Genomic DNA, 22,902 nt, shown 5'->3' with positions numbered 1-22,902 from the left:
TGGGTCAGGATCAGAGAAGCAGTCAGTAAAGGTGATGTCATGGTGGGAGTTTGTTACAGACCATCCAATCAAGACAAAGTTGTCTTTAAGCAGCTCAAGGAAGTCTGGATCATAGACCCTCATTCTTAGGGAAGACTTTAACCTCCCTGACACCTGCAATGGCAGCCCAGCAGGATGCCAACAATATAGGAGGTTTCTAGAAGGTGTTGGAGACAACTTGTTAACACAGATGCTAATGGGCCAATGAGCAGTAACACCTTTTTGACCCGTTGCTTGTGAACAAGGAGAAACTGTTTCATGCTGTGATAATTAATGGCTGTAGCAACCATGAAATGGTGGAGCTCGAGATCATGAGGGGAGTGATCTCAAGAGACCTGGTAGGTCTTTAAAGATTGTCCTCTCCAGGCATGAGAATGCTTCAGCCTGTTACTCAGAAAAATGAGTAGAAGTATCATAATTGAACTCCARTTCAAAAGGGGAAGTATGTAGGAGGTGAAAGCAGGGGGAGGCTACAAAGGGGGAAGTTAGCAATGTTGCACAGGCCCATAGCGATTGTGTTAGGAAAGCCAAAGCTCAGCTCAGCTATAGCTGAAACTGGAAAGAGATGTCAAGGGCAGCAAGACAAGCATCTACCACCACATGAGCATTAAAAGAATAAAAAAGGGAAGTGTGGACCTGTTGCTGAACAGGGCAGGTGATTTAGTGACAACAGAAACAGATAAGGCTGAGATTATCAGTGTCGTCTTTTAGTCTTTGCCAACAAGGTCTCCCAGGGGTCTTGATAGACAAGCTGACCATGAGACAGCAGTTCACCCCGGCAGCAAAGAGGACCAACAGTTTTCTGGGCTGTATTGACAGGAGAATAGTACCAGGTTAAGGGAAGTGATAACTACCTTTACTTCATGCTAATTAGACCACATTTGAAATGCTGCATCCTGTTTTGGGTGCACCAATACAAGAACAGAATCAGTAAACTGGAGAAAATCCAGTAGAAAATCCACCACATTGGTCCTTTGGCCCAGAGCCTTTGCCTTATGAGGAGAGACTGAGGGGACAAGGCTTATTCAGCCTGGAGAAGAGGCAGCTTTGGGGAAACCTAACAGCAGCCTCCTCCCTGTGAGAAAGTTACCAAAAAGGCAGAGTCAGGCTCTTTACAGAGGTGCACAGCAGGAAGATGAGAGACAGTGGTCATAAATTGAAGTAGGGCAGTAAGGAAAACAAATACTTTCACTGTGAGGATAATCAAGTAGTGGAGCAGTTTGCCCAGAGAGATTGTGCCGGCTCCATCCTTGGAGGTTTTCAACATGGGTAAAGCTTGAGCAGCCTGATCTGATCTCATGCCTGACCCTGCTTTGAGCAAGGAGTTGGGCTGGAGATCTCCCAAGGTCTTGTCCTACCTGAATTACTCTGTGATGATTCTGTGAAATAGATTGATCTCTGGCATATTGTCCTTTCTTTGCTCTACCTTCTTTATTCTTAGTCTTGGTATTGGATATATGGAAATACGTGAAATATGTTGGAATTGGAAAATATGTTGGAATTGGAAAATATGTTGGAATTGGAAAATATGTTGGAATTGGAAAATATGTTGGAATTGGAAAATATGTTGGAATTGGAAAATGAAAATTATGTGAAATGTTCTGTAAGGGGAGAAAACAATCTTTTGATACCCTGTTTTTTCTGGTTTCATTCTATAGTGAATTGTGCTTGAAAACTAGGTAATGCTAGTGCGATGTGATATGCTTGGAGTTAGCAGTCTGAATTGTGATTTTTTTTTTTTTTTTTTTCTTCTAGAATAGATTAATGATAGTCTGTTAGAAACATCCAATCCTGGTACAGTTCATTTTGGGGGGAAATGTATTGTGTTCCCCCTCTGACTTCTCTCTCCTCCCATACGTTACTACAAAGGCATGGCATACTTTTCTTGTCGACACAAAATATTAGGAATCTAATACCGTTTACCTGGTAGGCTGTGTCATAAGTATTGGATGCCAGACGTACTGGTGCCAAACTAATAAAATCATTTATCAGATCACTTTAGGGTTTTTTCTGCATTTGCTRTACCATTCTTTTGATCTCTTTGAAGAGTTATGTAATATGCTCTGACTGAATTCTTGTCAGTGGTGAATATACAGTACAATGTCTGGCTTTTGAAATCAAACCTTCAAGGGTACACTCTGTGCAGAGAACTGTAATGTGACTCTTGAATTCTCAAAACAGAGAAGTCCACTTTTGTAAAAAGGTCGTTTAGTGTGAATGACAAGGCAAGGCACTAGAACTTAATTTTCTGCTCCCCCCCCTTCTGTTTATCAGGAACCATTTCCAGCTGTGAGTTTTTCAGAAAAGGCATGACTTAGGCCAGGTCACGTAGACAATGCAGAGAACTCATGCATACTGTATCTACTTGTATACTCTGTAAGACAGTTTTGTTTCATCAGAGAATGCTTTAAATTGTTGAATTTTTTTTTCAGTTTGGCCTCTATTCTGCATGCAAATGTATGACCATAATGCACTTGCTCTTATCTAGCTGCAGCTTCTTCGTACCTCCCTGGCAACTCCAACAACACTATACATAAAACTAAATATAAGGAAAATTGTGTATGCTGTTAGATGTTAGATTTAGTCTGCAGGGTTTTTAAAAGCCCTTATTTTCTACTGACAAACAGATCATCTAAGTAGTTTCATTGAAATAAACTATTACACTGGCAGGTCTCGTGTTTTGTCCTTCTAAGAAAAAAAGTAAATTGAATTACCTATTTAAGAACTTCAGTGTCTCTTTTTCTATGGGTTCTTGACCAGAGAGTTCTGGTCTTGGACCTTCTCTTCATTGGGCAAAAATCACTTATGGGGTACAGTTTGAAAGCCTCTACGTGAGGAGGCCTGAATAGATTTTACTTGTGAATTCTTATTTCTTTAGTTCTTAAATTTCTATTCTTGAAACTTTTGTTATTTCAGAGTCTTTCTTGAGAAGTTGTTTGCAATTGAATTAGAAAATATCGTCACAAAGGGTACTCAGTGCTCTCTAAATGTGCCTGTAATTTTTACCTTGTTGTTATTCAGCAGTATTGCTTTGAAGAAGTTGTGCATTTCAGTTGCTACATTCCACTCTCATCTGGACTGACATGAAAATGAGGTACTGAATATTCTACTTTGCTGCTAAATATCTAGTGAAGCTGAATTGCTGCTATTTTAGAACTGGAGCAAGATTTTTCCCATTGTAGATTGGTGACCCTGCATGTGTTTCCCAATTAAGGATTCAGCCGCATAAGTTGTAGAAAACTGGCTTGGCAGCATAAACAGATATATTGCCACGTGTATGTATATAGTTCAGAGGGTCTTATGCCAGCCTTGCCTTCAGAAATGTTTAATTCATCACAAATACGTAAGCCTGAATTCTCAGGTTCTTGGGCTTGAGTCTAGGGATTATATGATCTTGATAGGTAATAAATATTCTGGTGGGGTTGTGTTCTTGTATCTCCTTTTTGAAATTAAATTTCACACACTGTGAGCTAACTATTGTACCTATTTACAAAGCAAACCAATAGCATGTAAAACAGTGAAGCTAAAGGACCAGATAACCGCTGAACTAATGCAGTAAGGTAAGGTCCCTTTACCTTCATTTCATGAATTTTAGTCTTTTGTAAAGTAACATCTTTAACCCTTAGCTTTTGATAAGGATGAACTTATGGAGTCACTCCATTCCTTTTCCAGCTCCCTTGGAAATGGGAAGAGTGGGGACTGTACAGGCTTTCAAGAGATGCTACCTTACTGCTCTGCATAGCCTGGCACTTTCTAAGCTTTTTCAGTTGCAAATCCATTTTCTGGTTGCAGGTCCCACTTTTGTCAGGCTGGTGACCTGAGATACTTGCAGAAATGTTTATATTTTTGTCAGGCTACTGATCCTGTATATAAGCACTCTGAATTGTAGTTTGAGCATTGCTGATATGACCCTTATTGTTTGGTGTTTGGTTGCATGTTCATTACTCTGTATATGAAGTCCAGGCTCTGTAAGCTTAAACCTCTCTTAAACCATTGATTTTTCTCTTTTATCTCTTTCAGCTTCTGTGTCTGAAAAATAGAGGTGGTAGTACTGCTCTTTCTAGCCAGTCTATATAGCTTTTGCAAAAATGCATGTAAATYGGCTCTTTCAAAATGAGGCAAACCTTCGTTATTTAAAAATAAAATGGTGTGAAATACGTATCAAATACATGGGGGCCCTTACATGAGCAAACTTTTATATTGACTTCAGCATTTTTACAGTACACTGGTACACGTTTTGCAATTAATTTCAACAGGAAAGGGATGAAAAGGCAAATTTTTTCTTTGTCAGCTAATTTGTTTTCTATAGCATCAGCGGAACCAGTGTAGCTTGTGTCGTGTTGTCTGCTGGGTTTATAAAGCAGGATGTAATTAATTAAGAATCTCTAGAGCTAGTTTCTGGATCAGGTGAAACCCATAGTTATCCCCCGCTTCGATTTTTTTTGTTTGTTCGTTTCTGCTGGGCAGAACCAAGACATCTAAAGAAAACTATTGTCTTTCATTTTGTTCAGAGCATCTGGTTTGTTGTCTGGGGAGGGGAAGAAGGTAGGAGGAGGAGGCAATGTGATGTGAGGAGCTGTTTGATTGTGCTTGCCTTTTGCACTATGGTTTTGGAAACTTTATGGGGAGGAAATATGGCCTGGGGTCAATTACAGACAAGAGGAGAGGTAGCAGGTGTAGCATCAGCAAGCAAGCCTGGGAGCAGAGAACTCCCACCTGCAGCTCCTTTTGTTTACCTGTAGTTCCTTACACTTTGGTGATCAAATTGCCTAATGTTTTTCCTCTGTTTCCTCCCTGATAAATTTAGGATGGTAAGCACTTCCTGCTTGGAAATAGGTCCTGGATTATTTATGCTTTTGAAATTCCCCAGGGTGGGTTTAGGGCCACAGTGCTTGCCTGGCACAATGTCCCTTTGGGCTTTTGGACAGCGCTGTCTTGGAGAGTTGATCTACAGGCTGCTGTATGGTATTCCTTTGTGGATTCTGGCTTCCAGTGGTGAATAGTACTCAGGTAGTTCCATTGCACGAGAAAATTAATTCTGACCAGATCATATTAGTGAGCCAGTAAGTATGGTGTATTTTTCTTAATTTGCTTTTGGACGCCTCTCAGAGAGCAGTCAATTTTCTTAATAACCCAAATTACCTCTAACTTTTTTTTTTTTTTAATTCTCACATAAAGTTAGACTTCCTTTAGTCTAGAATTCTTAGGATAAGGAGAAGACAAGATCTCCACAGAGTACTGTGTCATCTCTCTTCTGTCTTGAGCATTTCCCATGTTACTGAAATTGAAGGGTGGGAGAGTTAGCCTCCAGTCTRTTTGCTCTCATTTCATGTTCAATAGGATGTATATTAATTTTGAAATAAAATGTTTGAGTTTAATGACTGTAAAGAATTGACTATAAAACAGTTAATCTACCCAATAAAAAATAAAAGCCTATGCAAACCCACTGTATCCCAGTCTGTCAGCCTTTGTGATTAACTTCTGTCCTGCACTCGAGATTTGTCCAAGATGCAGAAAGCTTCCCTCCGTGGATCTAACCCTTCTGGGAGAAGCTGCTTTGGAGCCGTACCTGAATTACTGAATTTAAAGTCAAAATGTGGCCATGGAAGACAGCCAAGGTAAAGTCACACACCAAAAGCTTAGCAGTCTGTTGTCAGAGACAGCTTTCATACTGCAGAAAGGCTATAAAGTACAACACAGTCGTGACAGAGATTTGTTTGTTCTTGTTTTATGCACAGTTCTCTCTAAATGGCTGCAAAGGTGTACAGCAGTAGGAAATAAAACACTAGAGTAGATGTCCAGTGAATTTAATACAATATGTTGATGTAATCTGCACCAACTTTGCTTCTTCCCCAAMCCTGATTCTTGGATAAAGGTACAGTTTATACCTTGAATAATCTTACTCACTAGTTATTTCTTTCTTTGTAGGAGGAAGCTGCAGACATAGGTCAGGGCATGTCAAAATCCATTTTCTTCTCATCASTGTTATTCTCTAGTTTGAGGTTAAACAGAGTTGACAGCACATGATATCACATCAGTTGGCTGTCCTTATGGGGGGGCAAATAATTTCTACCCACTGCTTTTCTGATCTTTCCAAGGAAAAAGAATGGAGGTATTTATCCTTCCTTGTGAAGGACCATGTATTGGTTAATACAAGTCACCAGGTTATTAATATCAAAGACAGTAGACAGTCAGTCACTGTAGATGAAGTACCTCATTGTCCCTAAATCAACAGGTATCACTTTATTTCTTTGTTCAGTAGAGTGGATAGATATTCATCCAAATGTCTAGTCTTGATATTCTGACAAAGTGAATAGCAGGGTAGTAAATAATGTAGATCCTTTTTTTTACAAAGGGCAGAGGATGCTAATGCTTGAAAGGGCCACAAAGGGAAATGGAGTCACCAAGTAACACTGATTCACTCGCAAAACAGATGTGCTCAGGTGTCATGTTAGTGTGGTTTCCAAAAAGGTTTTGTTGCAATCAGTCTTAGAGAGAGAGAAGGTAATGCATTTAAACAGTGAAACTAGAAGTTTCTTGGCTGTGCCTCAAAGAAAGTTCCCTCAGTTCCTCAACACTTTGGGAGATAGTCTTCAGTCATAATTGGTTATTCAGCTGAAGAGTGATCTATTTCTTGAAGAAATGTTACAAAGTTTGAAAAATCATGTGTGTCTGGAAAGAGAAGCTCAGCTCAGGAAGAGAAGAAACATCCCTGAAGAGCCAAGAGTTCTGTGAAAGATAAGAGGCAGTGGATTAAAATGCTTACAGGAGGGAGTTTGGAGGACAAATATGTTGCTTAGGATGGCAGATAAAAACAGATAAACACTCAACTATTTAGCTGAAATTGCTAGTCTCATCAAAACATTCCTAGATACTCTTAGTCTCAAAACACGGGAGACAGATTTGGGATTCCTTCTTTGAAACAGAAGCTATCTCTGTCCTTTCTGTGAACTGGAGACAAAAAGATATAATCTTCTTTCCCATGTTGGAGAGCATTGAACAGGAGAAAGAACTTGTTTAGTTAATCCTATCTTCACAAGAACAGACTTTCCTTTGAAAAAGCAGCAGTTCAGGAGTTCTTAAATAATTGTTGCAGTCAAAACTATCAACACATTTTTTTCTCATTTATTTACCACAGTTACTTATTGATTGTTTGGGCCAGATCTCCACTGCCAGAAGGATTCACTAGAAAGTTCTTTGCTATTTACTAATAGCAAAAATGTTGTTATTAATTCTAGTTGTTATTACTAATTCAGTTTTTACAATTATTAATTCAGGTTGTTAAATTAATCTGAAGAAGCAACGTAAAGCACTGTACTTTTTTTTCTCAGTGACTTGATATCTGTTTCAAGAATTACTTTTTTTTAACTCATCAAGATATTTAGAGGTTCTTTATATATAGATTGATCTATATATGTGTCTCAATGACATAAAGTTTCCTAAATTAGTATCATCATTACATCTACTAAACGCTTTGATTTGGTTTTAGTACTACAGACTAGATGAAATGCCTGTGTGGTCTTCTCGTTTTGTATTCAGTGTCTGTGAAATATTTGCTGGTCTCTGGGGAAAGAAATCCATTACTTACGTTATCAGTGAAAAGTAGTATACTGAACACTGATCTATTAAATGATTTTGCAAATGTGTATTTTTTTCTAGTTGTATAACTTTAAAGATAATGGTGGCACTTGCAGCTAGTTCACATCAGCATTTTTACTAGAAACCTCTACTTTTTGTCTGCAAAATTGGAAACATACTGAAACCCTGTATTTGGCATTTCTGCTTGTGAGCAARTGACTATACAAATTCCAGCACGAATGTTTGTACCTGTGTGGTAGAATTGAAGATGCTTTTCTACAGGCATGTGAACCAAAACTTGGTAAATTGAAYGATTCTTTCAAACTCCCTAATATTATGTTTTTATTTTCTCTTTTGTGACAAGTTCATGTATATATGGGCTTGCCTAGAATATCCAGTCGCTTGATTATACAGCTAAGCTGAGAGGCCTGCTGCGTCAGTAGACCTGGAATTGTGACAAACTGCTCTATAATAAGAAGAACTTTTGTTAGTTTCTGGTGTGCAAATGCAAATATTTGAGGCAGAGCTGGGAAACTGTTGCAAAATTACGCACAGTATTATTTATTTATTTGTTGGCAAACAGTTTGAGTAAAACCATCACTGGAAGTCATCTGACCAAGTAGGGACACTACATCTGAGCCACTTGTCTATACCGTATCTGTTCTCAGTAAAGAGAAGTAGGGCATGATTCACCATAAAAAAGGCTTCATCACTTCCCTAGAAGTGCCTCTTTCTCTCCTCTGAGGATAATGGTGATGCTACAGCTGATGTAAAAGCCCATACTGAAGTTAACTAGAGTTAGGTGAGATACTCCCACTAGAAGTTACTGTTCTATTTCCTCGCAGCAAGCATTGACTCTAGGTGGCTCTTTTGGGGGTTACAAAAATACTGGGACGTAAATGTCCTGTGTTTATGAGTTCATGACTAATGTATATATTTTAATAACAAATTAGTTGGTAAGCTTTACATCAGCATACAAAAAATTCAGTGATGCTTTTACTTTGGCTTCCTTGGGGAAAAAAAACCCTTAATCCTGATAATATCTACCTTTTAAACAGAGAAGAGTAAGGATGTAACTTATAGCAGTTCATGAAGAGCTGAAACTGCAGATTTACGGTGTGCATAGAAGACGCCAGAGTAGTTGTGTGTTTAGCAGCATTTTCATTTTAGATGTTCTGTATGCTTCAGATACTGGTAGAAATGAGTAACTTATACAGCTCAAGAAGGACTATTCATGAATCAGAATTAACTTGTATGCTTAAAAAAAGGGATTTTGTCATTCCTAAAACACAGAGACAATAAAATTCACAAAACCCAACTTACTAAACCACATTTTAGATCAAATGTACTGAAGATGCTTGATTTCAAGAATTTTGCTGAAAGAAACTTGTTAATACAGAATTTGTGAAGTCTCATAGTACCAAAAAATCTCTTTACAGAAGCTTTAGATCCTGAGAGTATTTAGTGACTTAATAGAGTCGGAAGAAATTAGGATCCAAATTTTTTCAGTGTCTTCAGAATTTTTTTTATAGCATGAAACAATTTTTTGTGAGAATAGTTCATTTTGTTGATGTTTGTTATTGAATCCCGTTCACTACAGTTAGAATTTTTTGCAATCTAACCTGTTGTTACTCAATTGCTTCTGCATCCCCATCTTTCTTACTGATATTTTTTCTTACTGATAAGTGCATATCTACTGCTTGCGGTGGTATTTATGAGAAGAACCTTCAGTAATAAAAACAGCAAATTTCAGATTGCCTGCAGAGTAGCATTATTTAAATAGTAAATCAGCAATTCTTTTCTTGTACTTACTTTTGAGATGTGTTTTGTTTGATTTGCTGCAGATYATGTTACACTAAATGGTACTTCTCAATATAATAGATATTATGGCCAGTGATAGGTTAAGATGTCTATTATGTGAGATGTTTTTTCATGCACGCTTTATGGTATAGATTGTGTCCTCTCTTCATGTATACTGGATACAGATTTCTATCAAGGTAAATCTTAAGTACTTGAGCTCCACTTCTGACTGCAGAGTCTATTCTTCCTGCTACGCAGCCCCCAGCATCAACTTCAGAATAGTTAATCACAGACTCAACAGATGAAGTGCCCTCCAAGCTGTTGCTCGCATGTTTTGGAGATTGCTGGTCCAGGAATCTCTTATACTACTGGCATAATTCTTCAAACAAGTAGCTGGTGATCCTGGATTCCCACCAAGTCTTTGATAAAAACTCTAGAGGTGACTACTTAAAGTGCAAATAGCAGCTATTTTAGCAATCAGGGGCAGAGTCCAGGGAAAAAAGCTTTCTTTCGCAACTTGGTCACATTTCTTTCTTTCTCTCTCTCTCTCTCTCTCTCTCTCTTTAAGGTTTTTCTTTTAACAAAACTGATATTCAGAAGATAATTATTTCTAATCGCCTTTTGAGCCTTCCACTCTTGATTTGTTGTAATTCTCTTTGCAAGTGCCTGTCCTGTAGTTACTTGTTCTGCTCTGAGAGTTAGTGTTTCAGATCTTTTCTTACTCTTCAGTAGACAAATTTTCTTGCTTCTCCCAACTGTTCTTTTTCTAGTGTCTCGGGATTCAGGTGAAAAATTAATTTGCCCTTCAATCAATCAGGCTGTGTTCTGCCTCCATTTTCATCAGTATCTGGAGCATCTTAGGTCATTCAGAAATTGTTAAARCACAGATTAACCTTAAATGTAAATTAAGAACCTAGAATGTTTGTTCTGGTCCTGGAGGAAAAGCCTTACGAGTTTAGAAGGACARCCTGTCCTCTTCAGTAAATGGCCGATTGCTTCTTGAACAAACTTTGGGATCAACAAAACCTTAATTAAATTGCTTAAATTCTCAGGTACAGGTCTGATCAATGTCAGCAAGCTTCAGATGGACCTGAGTCTAACACAAAAGATGTATTCAARTACCTTAGCCTCTGTCTCACAATAATTATAAAACAGATCAGTATCTTCTTTCTGTCTACAGCTGAAAAACACAGTGGCTTGGGTTTTGCACCAAATGGCACCTGGAAAACAAAGTGTGTAGGATGCTTTGCTCAAGTCTGTGAAGCTGTGCCTTTGCTGGTATTTTATCTTGTGTTGTTACAGCTCTGAAAGGGGAGGATTTGGGGTGGTTTTGAAGCAACTTTTARCCTTGCATTTAATTTCTGTTTAAAAAATATATATATATTTGAAGTTGCTGCTCCTTAAGTGAAAAGACATAATAAATGAAAATCAGTGAAAATGAAAGGTCTCCATTAAAATCAACACCAGCCTGGTATTTGAGCATTCCTTTTAGAGTTGTTACTTAATTGGAAAAAGATATTTAGAGGAAAAACATAGTATTTTGCTGTAACTATTTAAGACTTGGCTTGACAGGGCCATGAGTAACCTAATGTAGGCCCTCCTTCCAACAGAAGCTTTCAAGAGGAGGTTGGACTAGATGATCTCCAAAGGCCTCTTCCAACCTAGACTTTTTTGAGTCTGTGAATTTTTAATATCTTCAGATCAGATACATTCGGGGTACCCCCAGAGTTTGCTAATATTAAAGATACATCTTTGACTAATTTTTTGCTCATGCTTCTTTGTATTTCTGCCTCCTACAAAAAAGCTCAGCAAAACAAGCTTAAAAATTATTCAAATCTAGATCTTCCCCCTTCAAAAAATAAGTTGCAGTGACTCTAAAATTATGTTAATAGGTGTGCTGTCCTGCTCTTAAAGAGATATATCTCTGATTGGATTAACATTTTTGAGAAGGAGTCTGATTAATAAATATTATTTTTAATGACTAACTGAATCAAAACATTTCTGTGAATTATCATTGTTTGCTGTTTTGTAGTTTGTGGGGGTTTTTACTTGTTCCTTTCTATTAAAAAATAAAGTTTTTGTCTAGGATCAGCCTTACTAATTCTGCTTTCCTTTTTGTACATTTTCTGATTGAAAGCATTAAGTTGAGATGAATGTGACCTAYGAGTAGTAGATACCTGTGGTAAGTTGTTCAACCTGTGAAGCAGAAGAATACATAAGTGGGTGTTTTGATGAATAATTTACTTATGGCTGATCATCCTGCACCAAAGGATGTAGATTGTGCACCCTTCTTGATGCTTCATTTTTCAGCAGCCCTTGGTGGTAGCATTCATGGGGGCTTGCTAACAGTTGACTTTGCAGGAGGATATGAATTGTGTAAGCCAGAGCTAGAGAAGTATGAAAAGTGCTGCTGCTCTCAGTGTCTGTTTTGCCAGCTGCTGCAACATGCTCACACCTTTCAGTTCTCTTCCTGCTCCGTCTGCYGAGCTACGCAAAGATGAGATGCTATGATCAGTAGTGTGCATTAATGTGCTAACAGCTCTTGAGGTGGGTGAGCCTGCTGTTTCTCTGGTATCGTGATGCTCTGGATACTCTGACTCCCTAACCACAAAGGGAGCTTCCTAAGGAGTACAATCACCAAAGCGTTGTTTTACAACTTCATTGTTTTTAGCTTCTAAAGTGATTAGAAGATACCAGCCTCTGTCTGCAGCGTGGGCACAGTGAAAGCAGCGAGTACACTCATGGTTCTTGAGCTAGTTACTGCAGCACGCTGTATTCAAGATGAACTCTGAAAACTATGTATTATATTCAGTATGCTGAGCCCGTCTGYTTAAACTGACAAGGATGTTGTGCTGCTGCCCCATTTCTCTCTATATTTTGCTCACTGCCTGATTTTGTATAGATTTAAAGGCAAGAATCTAGGACACTGAAAGTGCTTGGTGAGCTGGGACCAGACTCTTCCAGGGTCTGCCTCTGCACCATTCCAGAGCTTGTGGCTGCAAGACCCAAACATGATGGTGTTTTAGTTCTTCTGGATCTGTCCAGGGATAGAAAACTGTGCTTGAGTCTTACCCTTTCCTGTCTTCATCAAGATGCCCTCTCCCCATTAAAAAAAATGATAGCACACAATTGGCACATTTAGAATTGAATTCCTGGGTTCATCTCATTGGAGAAAGAGRCTTCAGTCTCTGTCCCCTTGTAATGGGCAGGCCTACCCCATTCATACTGTTTCATGCCTCAACCTGAGGAAAGTCATCTTAAAGAGGGAGTTTCCAGCTTCCTATCTGCAGATAAGACTGCTGGTCAGACCCAGATGTGACCTATCCTGCAAATGTGTGTATTTTGTACGAAGTCTTTTGGTGAACTCCCTTCTGAACAAAGAGTGTGGTAGCACCAGCGTGTGGCCTGTCGTTCCTGTGGTATTTGGAAGCAATTTGGTCTATCCTTGCTGGAGCTCCTCCTGTGGCTACTTTGCAGGGGTGGGGGGAGAAGGAAAGAGAGATTGTAGAAGATGAAGAGTTAAGAAGGAGGMGAAAATATTCTACCTTTATTCTCTCTTATTTGCTTATATTGCAAGGTGTTTGTGACAGTCTATCTCCAGCTCTGTGTTCTTTGTCGTGCCTAGTAGAGTGGAGGTGAGTCTTCAGATTGCTCGTACCACTATAATACAAGTTCTAACAGTTGGTAGCATTTGAAATGCAGAGAGAAATTGTTATATCTCTTATCTGAGCAGTATGAAATATGGCAAATCTGTAACAGCGGACAAAAAATATGCTGACATCTTTATAAAATCAAGCAGATTGTGTGCCTTTTAATGCTTACTCTGCTGACTGCTTTTTGCTGTCACATAATTTTTAAACAGAAAATATAAAAGCTGCCGAAGATGAACAATTCTGATATTTGCACACAGTGATTTTATGTATAAGTGGAATAGCAATGAGTTATTAGAAGAACCGATCAATCTGCTACAGAGGAAATTTTATGAGAACTTGTTTTCCATAGTTTTGTGACAGGCTGTCCAGTCAGATTAAATTCTGTCTAGAACATGAGGTTAATACCTAGAAGACCTGGAATTGCATATATAATATAATGTATAATGGGCTTAATTTTTTAAGGAGCTGTGCTTCCAAGTGATATATCTAAACCAGCAGTTTAAAGCTTCTCCTTCCCACCTCATATTTCATAAAGAGTATGAGCTGAAAGCAAAATCTGTTGAATTTTTCCAAAACTGAAAATGGCTCTTTGCTTTCACAGTTGGGCACCAAATTATATATWTTTTTTAACTGACTGAGATTAAAGCTAGAGGTTAGAAACTCAGAAGCAGTCTGTAAATTCATATTTCAACGAAGAATATATATAAATTGACTTGTAAGAGTAATTTTTCAAATGGTTCTCCATTTATTCAGTTAATTTATTCCCCATATATATAATGCTGCCTTGTCTTTAGAAACCCAGTAAAGTCCCAGTGAGGTGCCACTCCCAGAGCATTTTCRTATTTTTCTGTGGAAACTGGTAATTTTTTTATAGTAACTGTGTATGACTAGGAGGTTATTTTACAATGCCTGTAAGAGCTGGATTAAATAACATGTTTTGTGGTTACTTCWGAGGCAGCTACTCCCATAATATATCACTACAGTGGAAGTTCAGATTAGCTAAAGGAGTCCATGTGTTGTAATCTGATTTTAAAAAAAGTGTTAGATAAAATTCTGTGTACTTCAGTGGTCCTGGACTTCTGATATTACTTCCTGCCCTTAGTCAGTCTAAAGCTGAATTTTTTGGCCTGTTTGGCAAGACTTGTACAAAGGCACTTATATATGTCTTTTATTTTGCTATGAAACAAGTAATTCATGAATCTGAAAGGAGCTGAACAGGAAGAGTTGTGTGTTTTGCTTGGTGAAAACACACTTTTGGGTGAAAGATGCATATATTTGTTAAAATCTTGGATTTTAGAGGGTGGCTTTTGCTGTGTGGCTTTTGGGAGTTTTTTGGTGTACCATGCAGACAGCCCATTTGCATAAGTTTAGGCAGGCATTTCTTAACTTAAAAAAAAAAAAAAAAAAGTTCATTTTGATCTTCAAGAATGGCATCAGACAGGTCCAACCTGCTGCATGGTCTGTTGGTAAAACCAACACTCGACAACCGATAAATATCAAAGTAGACTATACGCACAGTAGGAAAATGTTGGATAGGAAAAGCACCATCCAACTTCAGTGAACTCAGGCCTCTGGGTTAGATATGAATATACCTCCAAAATGCCAACAAATACCAGTATGAAGGCAGACTTACTGAATTGTCGTTGTGAATTTCAGTTTCCCATTAGAAATGAACTCACTGGACCTTAGTACTGGCTGTGTGTCTTGGTTTGCTTAAATTTGCTATTTTAAAACACTTAGAATTTCTGTTTCTTTGGTTTCCGTTATATGGCTTAGTAGTTTTTAAGTGTATCTTGTACTGTGAAATAAAACCCTTGTAGGTGTGAAGAACTGTGAACATAATAGGCAAGCGGAATAGAAGGATGCTGAGTCTTTATCATTGAGATACACTTGCACAACAGTAGAACGCTGTATATAGAACTACGCTGTTACATGCAAACTTTCATATATAATGCACATAGAAGCTGAAGTGTATGCAGTCAAAAGTCTGCAGRCTTAAGACATAGGTAACTATGTCGGATAGATATACTAAACTGTAGTGAACTCTTCATGAATAGCAATAAAAAGTTATTCCATCAAAGGTAGTGAAGAGGTGCCGYGTCCAGGAGCTTCACCATTTTCCTAACCCTAATAAAACATTACTTTTCTCTCTCTTCATTTTCATGGGCCACCTTGGGTGAGGCCATTCTACAGCTACTGTTGAGTTTTATACAGTGTTTTGAGATGTTTTGTTTTGTGCACGTTAACTTGAGACTACTTTATGGGTGATTTGTTATAAATGAGATTTATAGTGCCCTTCATTTTGAAACTCTAATGATACAGAAAATTTGTTGTTTTACATTAACTAAAAACAAGGATTTGCCTTTATGTCAGAATAAAATGACTATATCTTGTAAACTGCTAGTTTATCATTTTGAGTATGTAACATCAAGTTTCACCTAACAGTTTAAAACTTGATATTACACAAAAACTTGGACTGCAAATCAGTAATTGCTAAATTCAATTTAGTTACGAAATGCTACAGAGTTGGTTTAAAAAAAAAAAAAAAAAAGCTTCAAAAGCAGTTTGCCCCAAGTGCTGTAAGCACAATGATTTATTGATGGCAGAACAAGAACCCAAGTGTCCTTATTCCTTGTTCAGATCTTTAGTCAGAAGCCCTTCCTTTCTATACTATTCATAGGTTGGTTGTGTCTTTCTGTTGATTTTCTGCTTGTTGCTCCAGATTTGAAAAGTATAGTTGTCCTAGCAAGAAGTCTTTCAAATTAGTGTTCAGCTTATGTAAACTCTCCCCCCTGCTTTACATGAAAACTGACTGGTTTAAGAGAATTCATTTAGAAGCAGCATGGAAGTTAATGTTAAAGTGGGTTCGCTGACTAGGAATGGCAGGGATGGAGGCAAGGATGTATGGATTTGAAATACTGTGCTTCTCATGTTTTGTTTTGGAGGCTGTGACAAAATTCTTCAGTATGTTTTTAAAGATATACACTACAACATTCAACACTTAGACATGCATTCGGATCTCAATTGCTCTAGTATGGATCTGGAATAAGTCTTAAATTTCAGTGATTTACACTGCTGCAACTGAGATCAGAAGCGAAGTCCCAGCTATTATATTTCGTCTTCTATTTGTGCATTTAAGGGCAGGGAACTTGAAGGCTGGAATCTCAAGAGTTTGCGAAGATTGCACTAACCTGTTCATTTCTTTGATTGTATTGGGAGCTTTGGTAATACATGGGATGTGAGACAAAGGGAATTTTTCCAATGAAATCAGTTCGTATTCATGGTGCAATTGTACGTATACATAAAGTGGTATGCGGATATGTGCGTACCATGCATGAAACCCTTTTTCCAGGAACCCTAAATGTAAACTCTCTATCTAGAAGGCTGTGTTTTTTCAATTGAGTGCATACAAAAGCTTCTTAATATTTTGATGAATCCCATCTTCATCTTCTGGCTTGAATCTTTCRTATTATTTTATTCCCCCTTTCATGAAATCTTACAAGAATTCGTAGTGGAAAAAGAATAATGCAGAGACTGAATTCTAATAGATCAACGATTTGGCATCTTTATACACCTCTGTTTAGTTATATGCAGGGTTTTGCTGAATTGCATAAAGTTCCTCATAAATCAGAAKCTCCACCTGCTGGTCTTGTAGCCTTGGACCAGTTGAATTGGATCCTATGTTTCATTTTATATTGGGGGGGGAAGGGGGGAGAAGGGTCTAAACTGTTCACAGATGTAGTTTTTCAACAGTAGCAAAAGCAAGTTACAGAATACACAGAAGTGCTGTTAGGTTTCCTGCCTGTAAGTAAGGATCTTAAGGCACATACAAAAGATGCGAAAACTAAAATTTTCAAGTGTTTGCAATGCTTCTTTTTTCACGAAAGTAAGCTTATAAAATTTTGTAACCATGGAGGGAAGAATATGCTTAATGGCATATGTATTGAAAACATTCCAAATCTAGGAATATATAATATATCCATTAAATGTTGGATTTATTATTTGCATTGTAACTTTATTTTAAAATCAAAATCCCCAGATATATTGGCTCCAAGGACTCCAGCTCATCCCAGATGCAAATTTTAAAGTTATCCATCCAGAAAGATGATAGCTAGAACTTCAAGATATGAAAAAGATTAAACATGCGATTGTTTTAAAACTGAATATGTAAACCTTTTAACTAAAAATACTTTTTTTTAGGCAGAAATCAACTATGAGTGATTTGGCCTAAAATATTCAGTGTAACTATAATAAGCCCTACTCAAATTTTTTTTTCCTGTTAAGAGTCATAAATACTCTAATACTATTTTAAATTTGTACAGTTTTCATCTGGAAAAGCTTTATTAACAGCAAAACAAGTTATAAGTGGAAATAATTTTATCCGCTTGTTTAAAAGAACTGTTATCAAGGAGGARTGTAAACTCAGTGTAAGATCATATGTCCTCTGTAAACAATTAAGAAATGAAGCAATCTGTGTTCAGTGAAAGATAAACCAGAAATTAAGGTGACGAACCGTATAATTCTGAGCAAGAATTATCCAGAAGACTTTTAGTTTCAGGTTTTAATGCATGAATATATGGTCATCCAAAATTATATTCCTAGGATTAAAAATCCATATCACTGAAGACACCTGTTTAAATATGTCTCAGTGCTTCACTAAAATTAGAATGTGAAGTTCAGTAGAAAAGAAAGACTTTATCAAATCAAAGGAGTGTTACACTAGTGTATTGCACCTCTGAAGTGTGGCAGAGCCAAAAGGCTGTTTGTTCCTACGCTCCTCATTTCTCTTCAGTGGTTATATCCAGAAGGCAAGAGTGGGTTTGGTTCTTTGATGGGTTAATAGAAAAAGTGAGGAAGAGCCACAGAAATAGGTACGTCAGCRTATGCAAGTATCCTTCCTAGCAGAAAATGGCTAATGCCAGTGTTTATCTTACCATTAGCTTTATATTAGCATTTTATATTGTATTAATARTAGCTAGTGAAAAGTACAGAGTAAGGTATTTTTAGTGATTGTTCCAAAGCATGTGTTTCTGTTATGATAAGTGACTATGCATAGCGCTTTTGGCTATGATGAAAACCAGGAAATAGCTGAAGWCTGTCCTCTGTTGGCTCAGGCTGTTGTAGTTAGCGTAAGCATGTATGCAGTTAGGTAGGCGAGGAACAGTCGGAATAGCTAATATTTTGCTAAATAGGTGCTCTTCATCTTTGGGCTTTTATTGGTTACCAGAAGGTTTAKTTTTTAACAGGTAAATTTAACAAGCTTAGTGATTTTTGAAAATAAATACATGAATTAAAGGTGCATTCATCAACTGTAGGACTCCTCAGCTTTCCTACTCTTCCTCTGTCTGAGGAGCTAGCACATGCTGAGGTTCCTAAAAGGTTGAGATGTGTGCTCTGACTAAAAAAAAACAAAGAAACAGAAGAACTTGCTTGTTTGTGTGTAGAGATTTGTGTGAAAGATGGAATGATCGAGTATTTCATGAGGTGTGTTAAATGTCCTGAGACATTCCATTAGTACCAGTTTCTGCTCTGATAATATGATCTATGGAAGCTCTCTTGGGATAGGTAGCATTTTTTWAAGTTTTTAAATGCATTAAGTTTTTACTTTGAGTTGAAAAACCCGTGATTTTGTAACATACAGGTATGAAGACTGAGTGGAGAAAGTGGAATGCTGAAATTGAGAGCTTTTTTTTTTTTTTTTTTCCCCCTCCTCTCTCTCCATCTCCTTTTAGAAGGGGAAAACAAGGGAGTTTTTTTGTGATCTAAACCAAATTACATGAACTTGGTTTGTATTCTTTGGAGAACAACATAAAGAGAAGCAAATCAAACATTCAAAAACATGTGTGGTCCATGGTGTAAATTGCACTATGCAATTGTATTGGGGGAGAGGGATGCTGGGGAGAGGCGTTAGTGTTCAAAATACACTCTGGACTAAAATACYGTATCTGTTAGCAGTTAATACAGCTTACTTTATCTCAGAATGCCACCTTTTTCTCTCTTAACTGGGCAGTGTCATAGCCATAACTTTGAGAATATCCCTTTGCTGGTGCATGCTGTTACTATAGGAAAGGTGGACCTATTGAAAATGTTGCCAAGCTTTTGTGTTGCACTTTTGCATAGCTTTCAGCCTTCCGAGTCAGCATTACTCTGCACATGAAACTGCAGCTGTTGTCTTCTAGTAACCTTTTGGAGTTGCAAGTAGATAACTTTAYTTATCTAGAATCTGGCTAGTGCCTAGGTTAAGTAGTTTGGCCGTCAGGAAACTCTCTTCCAAGCAAATACACAAAACTAAGGAGCCGAAGTTCCTAATCATAAAGAAGAAGGAATTCTGCATTCCTGTATAAGCTATACTTTATCACACAAGTATAGGCTGAAAGCCAAAAATATAAACTTTTTATTAAATCTCTATCAGGTACAGTAGCTTCAATTTTTCTTCTGAATATTTCTTCTTGATTGACTGTTTCTATCACTTGTATGCTTTCGAGTGTTGTTTAAAATGTCCTTTCTTTCTTTCTTTCTTTCTTTCATGACATTTCTTTCATTTCAAAATAGCAGAATCACTGCATCTGTTTTGTTCAGCAGATTGCCAGTTTGCTTGTGCGTCAGGTTCTCTCAGTTTGTAAGGAAAAGTACTACAAAGCTGTCTTACGATTTTAAAGTCAATTATAAATCTCTTATTATTCAAAACCATTGTCAGTGGAAGGGGAAAATTATGCTCAGAGATTGCTGAGGTAGAATATGGCTGAGCAAATTGAACTTATTTAGCCTCTTGCAGAGGGAGGGTTACTTTTAGTTTGTTTTTTGTTCTGAGTGATTCCAGATAAACTCCGCATCTTTCTCTCAAAGCTTTCCAGAGCTAACGCTTAAGACATTGTCACAGAAATAAGCAGCTCTGAATCCATGGCTTTGAATGCATACCAAGGGCAGGACTGATGAATAACATGCCACCATTTCTACCTTGCTCATTTTTAGCAGAGCCGAAGGATTAAATAGTAACTTGCAAGGATTCAGGGTTGATATTTTTTGTCAGTAGYTTTTCCCTAACGTAAACGGCAGAATTGTTCACTTGTATGTACAGTTCAAATGAGGTAATGCTCATCTACAAGTTTTGTGCACTTTTGTCTTAAATTTAGCTCATGTAACCTAATAGTAGGTTTGCAGAGTTTAATACAGGTGATGTTTTGGTGTGCTTTGGTACAAAATGTGTATTTTCTGACACCTGGATAACTTTCATCTCTGGCAAGGCTGTAAATAAAAGCAGATAGGGAAACAACACTGAACAAAACTCTAATGCTGTACACTGGTGAAGCTTGGGCATACCAGGTATAATATGTGTTTGTCAGCCCACTCTCCTGCATTATCCCTTAAATCATTTTAATGTCTCTTTTTTTCATTCTTATTAATATGCTTTGTTGTTTCCCATGCTGCTGCCGCATCATATTACTAAGTACTTAGGTACAAAATCCGTTCTGCTCTTCTCTGTCACCTCTCGGTTTTTTCAGCATGACTAGATATGTTCTCTTCCTTTCTGTTGACGTTTGTTTTGGATTATTTGTTTCCCACAATACATTATAAAGCTTTCTTTTTTTCCTGAGAGCACCGTATCTTGATTTCTATATCATATTCCAGCTACTCTGAATCTTGCAGCATTGTGATCCTGGCATCGACACTTCCCTCTTTTTTTTTTTTTTTTTAATGGCATCTGCAATAGTATCATATTGGGGGGGGGTCTTCTTTTTTCTTTTTTTTTTCCCCCCTTCCCTTAAGAGAATGCTGAGTAAGATCAGATTTCATACCATTCATAGGTGTCCCCACATAATCTAATGCCTTACCCCTTTTACTGTTGTCTAGTGTTGTTCAACGCAAATTGTTCAAAGTCTATGATGTTGCAGGTTTTGGGGTATTTTATSTGAAGATTTTTTAAAAGAAAATTAAGTTGAAATCCTTTATATTAAGGCCTAAATTTGCTATGATCTCTAAAATAGTTTGCATTAAACGTTTCATGTATAAGCTTTTGAATTTGAATTACTTCTAAAAGTGATGTTTTTTAATTATGTAAAAAAAAATTTTTTTAGGTTAACTGAGGCTTTTGTAATCAACAAGTCCTCAAAGTTCAGTAACAAGAGAATTTTTTTTTTCCATTTTAACATAAAGTTTGTATTTGTTACAAATCCTCACRTTGTCTGAACAACATGAATGAGCTTTCACTAGGAAAAACATGAAAAGTACAAGATTAAAGTTGATGAGCTAAATCAAGCTGTCCTGCTTGGCTGATTTAAATCCGTGATTAAAACCAGTGATTTGATTTAAATCAATCCACCGTTCCTTCAGCCACCTTGAGAGGTACCATTCTTCATTTCCTGCCTAATTAGAATTGCTTCGGTGAGAGTAGTTAGGATCGTGCCTTAATCTATCAAATCTGCTACACTGCTGAATTCCCTGTATGTCCTTTTGGGGGTGGGAGACCTTTTTTCTGTTGTTTATTGCTGTTTTTGTTGCCTRTTTTTGCTAGAATTTTACAGACTTTTTTTTTTTACTTTAAGATAGGAGGAGTGTACAATGGCAGAAACACCTGCTTCTCAAATAATAGTTTTAATGAAGAGACACTTTGCTAGAATAGTATACAACTAGGCTGCTCCTTAATAGCTGGGGTTAGAAAATTGGGTCTGTAATCATGGTTCAGTTGCCTGTTCAGGATGTTTACAGACCACTCTCTTATTTCAGCTKGCTGACTTCTTCAAATATCAGGGGTGCTTTGATGCTCCCTAGTATCTTTCTGCAGTCTTGTCATGATGCTTATTATATAATTCCAGTTTGTCTGCCTCCCTAAGAGGTCAGTCTGTGCAGTATGACAGATGGTATCAGATCGTCATTCTCTACAGAAACATTTAAAAATAGAGGTGCAGAGAGGTAAATATTGTAAGTAAATTAAGCATAATAAAACTAGTAATGGTTATTTTTTCCATGGCTTTTTGTCCTCATGGCTGGGTTCTCTGGAGACCAAATAGGTGGAGGTTCCCAAGGGAACTTTTCTCCTCCTGAGGGTGCTGGGAGCTTCTTTGCAGGGTGGAGGCTCTGGTAGCTTGTGAGCTTCAGCTCATTTCTGCAGCCTTCCTCTCAGCCAGCCGCTGTCATCGTGTCTCTCCTGCCTGAGTTCACRGCACTTTAGGGAATGAAGTCTCTCTCATTTCTCTGTGAAGCTCTAATTGAAATCATCAAGTTCTTAGTCTGTTGCCTCCTATGGAAGTACACACAGACAGCACCATCATACAAGCTTCATTTTCCTTGGGTGAAAAGAAAAGCCTTCTAACACAGCTCTAATGTATGTGTCTCATACTAACTATATTCCTGTTATTTTTAGGAGAACAGGAGCATCCTGTGATGACAGACCAACTTCTTCTTTGAAGTGGACCTAAACAGCAGTTTCTATTGTAGCTGTTGTTTCCAGCCTGAGAAATGAAGACATTATTTCAGCCTGCTGTGAAATCCAAAGCAATTCAGAATATTTTACCAAATTTCATTGGAGCTGCTAAACTGATTTAACCAGAAAAGCTTTTAGCTCTTGATTTTCTTTCTTTGGCTGACCTGTGAGACAAGTCCTAGGAAGAATGGCGTTCTGTAGCAGGACTTTAGAGAGCTGAACCCAAAATAATCATCTTGCCAAACACTGCCTACCTGGCAGTGTCACTAGATCTTTGTGCTGCAGTTCCCCTTCTTTCCTCCCACCAAAATAAAATTAAAAAAAAAAGAATGTCCAATAACGCTCTTCTCCTTTGCTTTTGTTTCTTACTTGGACAGCACAGCCCTTTAAAAGAGAGGCTGGCCCACATTC

General features: G+C 37.6%; 1 protein-coding gene across 3 annotated transcripts in view; it reads left to right on the top strand.

Moving 5' to 3' along the window:
• Positions 1-22,902, top strand: part of ALCAM (activated leukocyte cell adhesion molecule) — a 122,712-nt gene that overhangs the window by 44,697 nt on the left and 55,113 nt on the right. Inside the window, exon 1 of one of the 3 annotated variants that reach the window (XM_026063839.1) lies at positions 5,598-5,657. The exons of the other annotated variants lie outside the window; for them this stretch is intronic. Within the exon in view, the coding sequence (XP_025919624.1) occupies positions 5,642-5,657 (16 nt within the window). The 5' untranslated portion in view covers positions 5,598-5,641. Of the gene's footprint in view, positions 1-5,597; positions 5,658-22,902 lie in introns of those variants that run through there. 3 annotated transcript variants of the gene reach the window in all.

The sequence above is a fragment of the Apteryx rowi genome, unplaced genomic scaffold (assembly GCF_003343035.1).
Source record: "Apteryx rowi isolate R43461 unplaced genomic scaffold, aptRow1 scaffold_201, whole genome shotgun sequence".
NCBI classification, from domain to species: Eukaryota; Metazoa; Chordata; class Aves; order Apterygiformes; family Apterygidae; genus Apteryx; species Apteryx rowi.
Note: the sequence above shows the minus strand (reverse complement) of the source record. Positions and strands in the feature narration are given on the sequence as shown.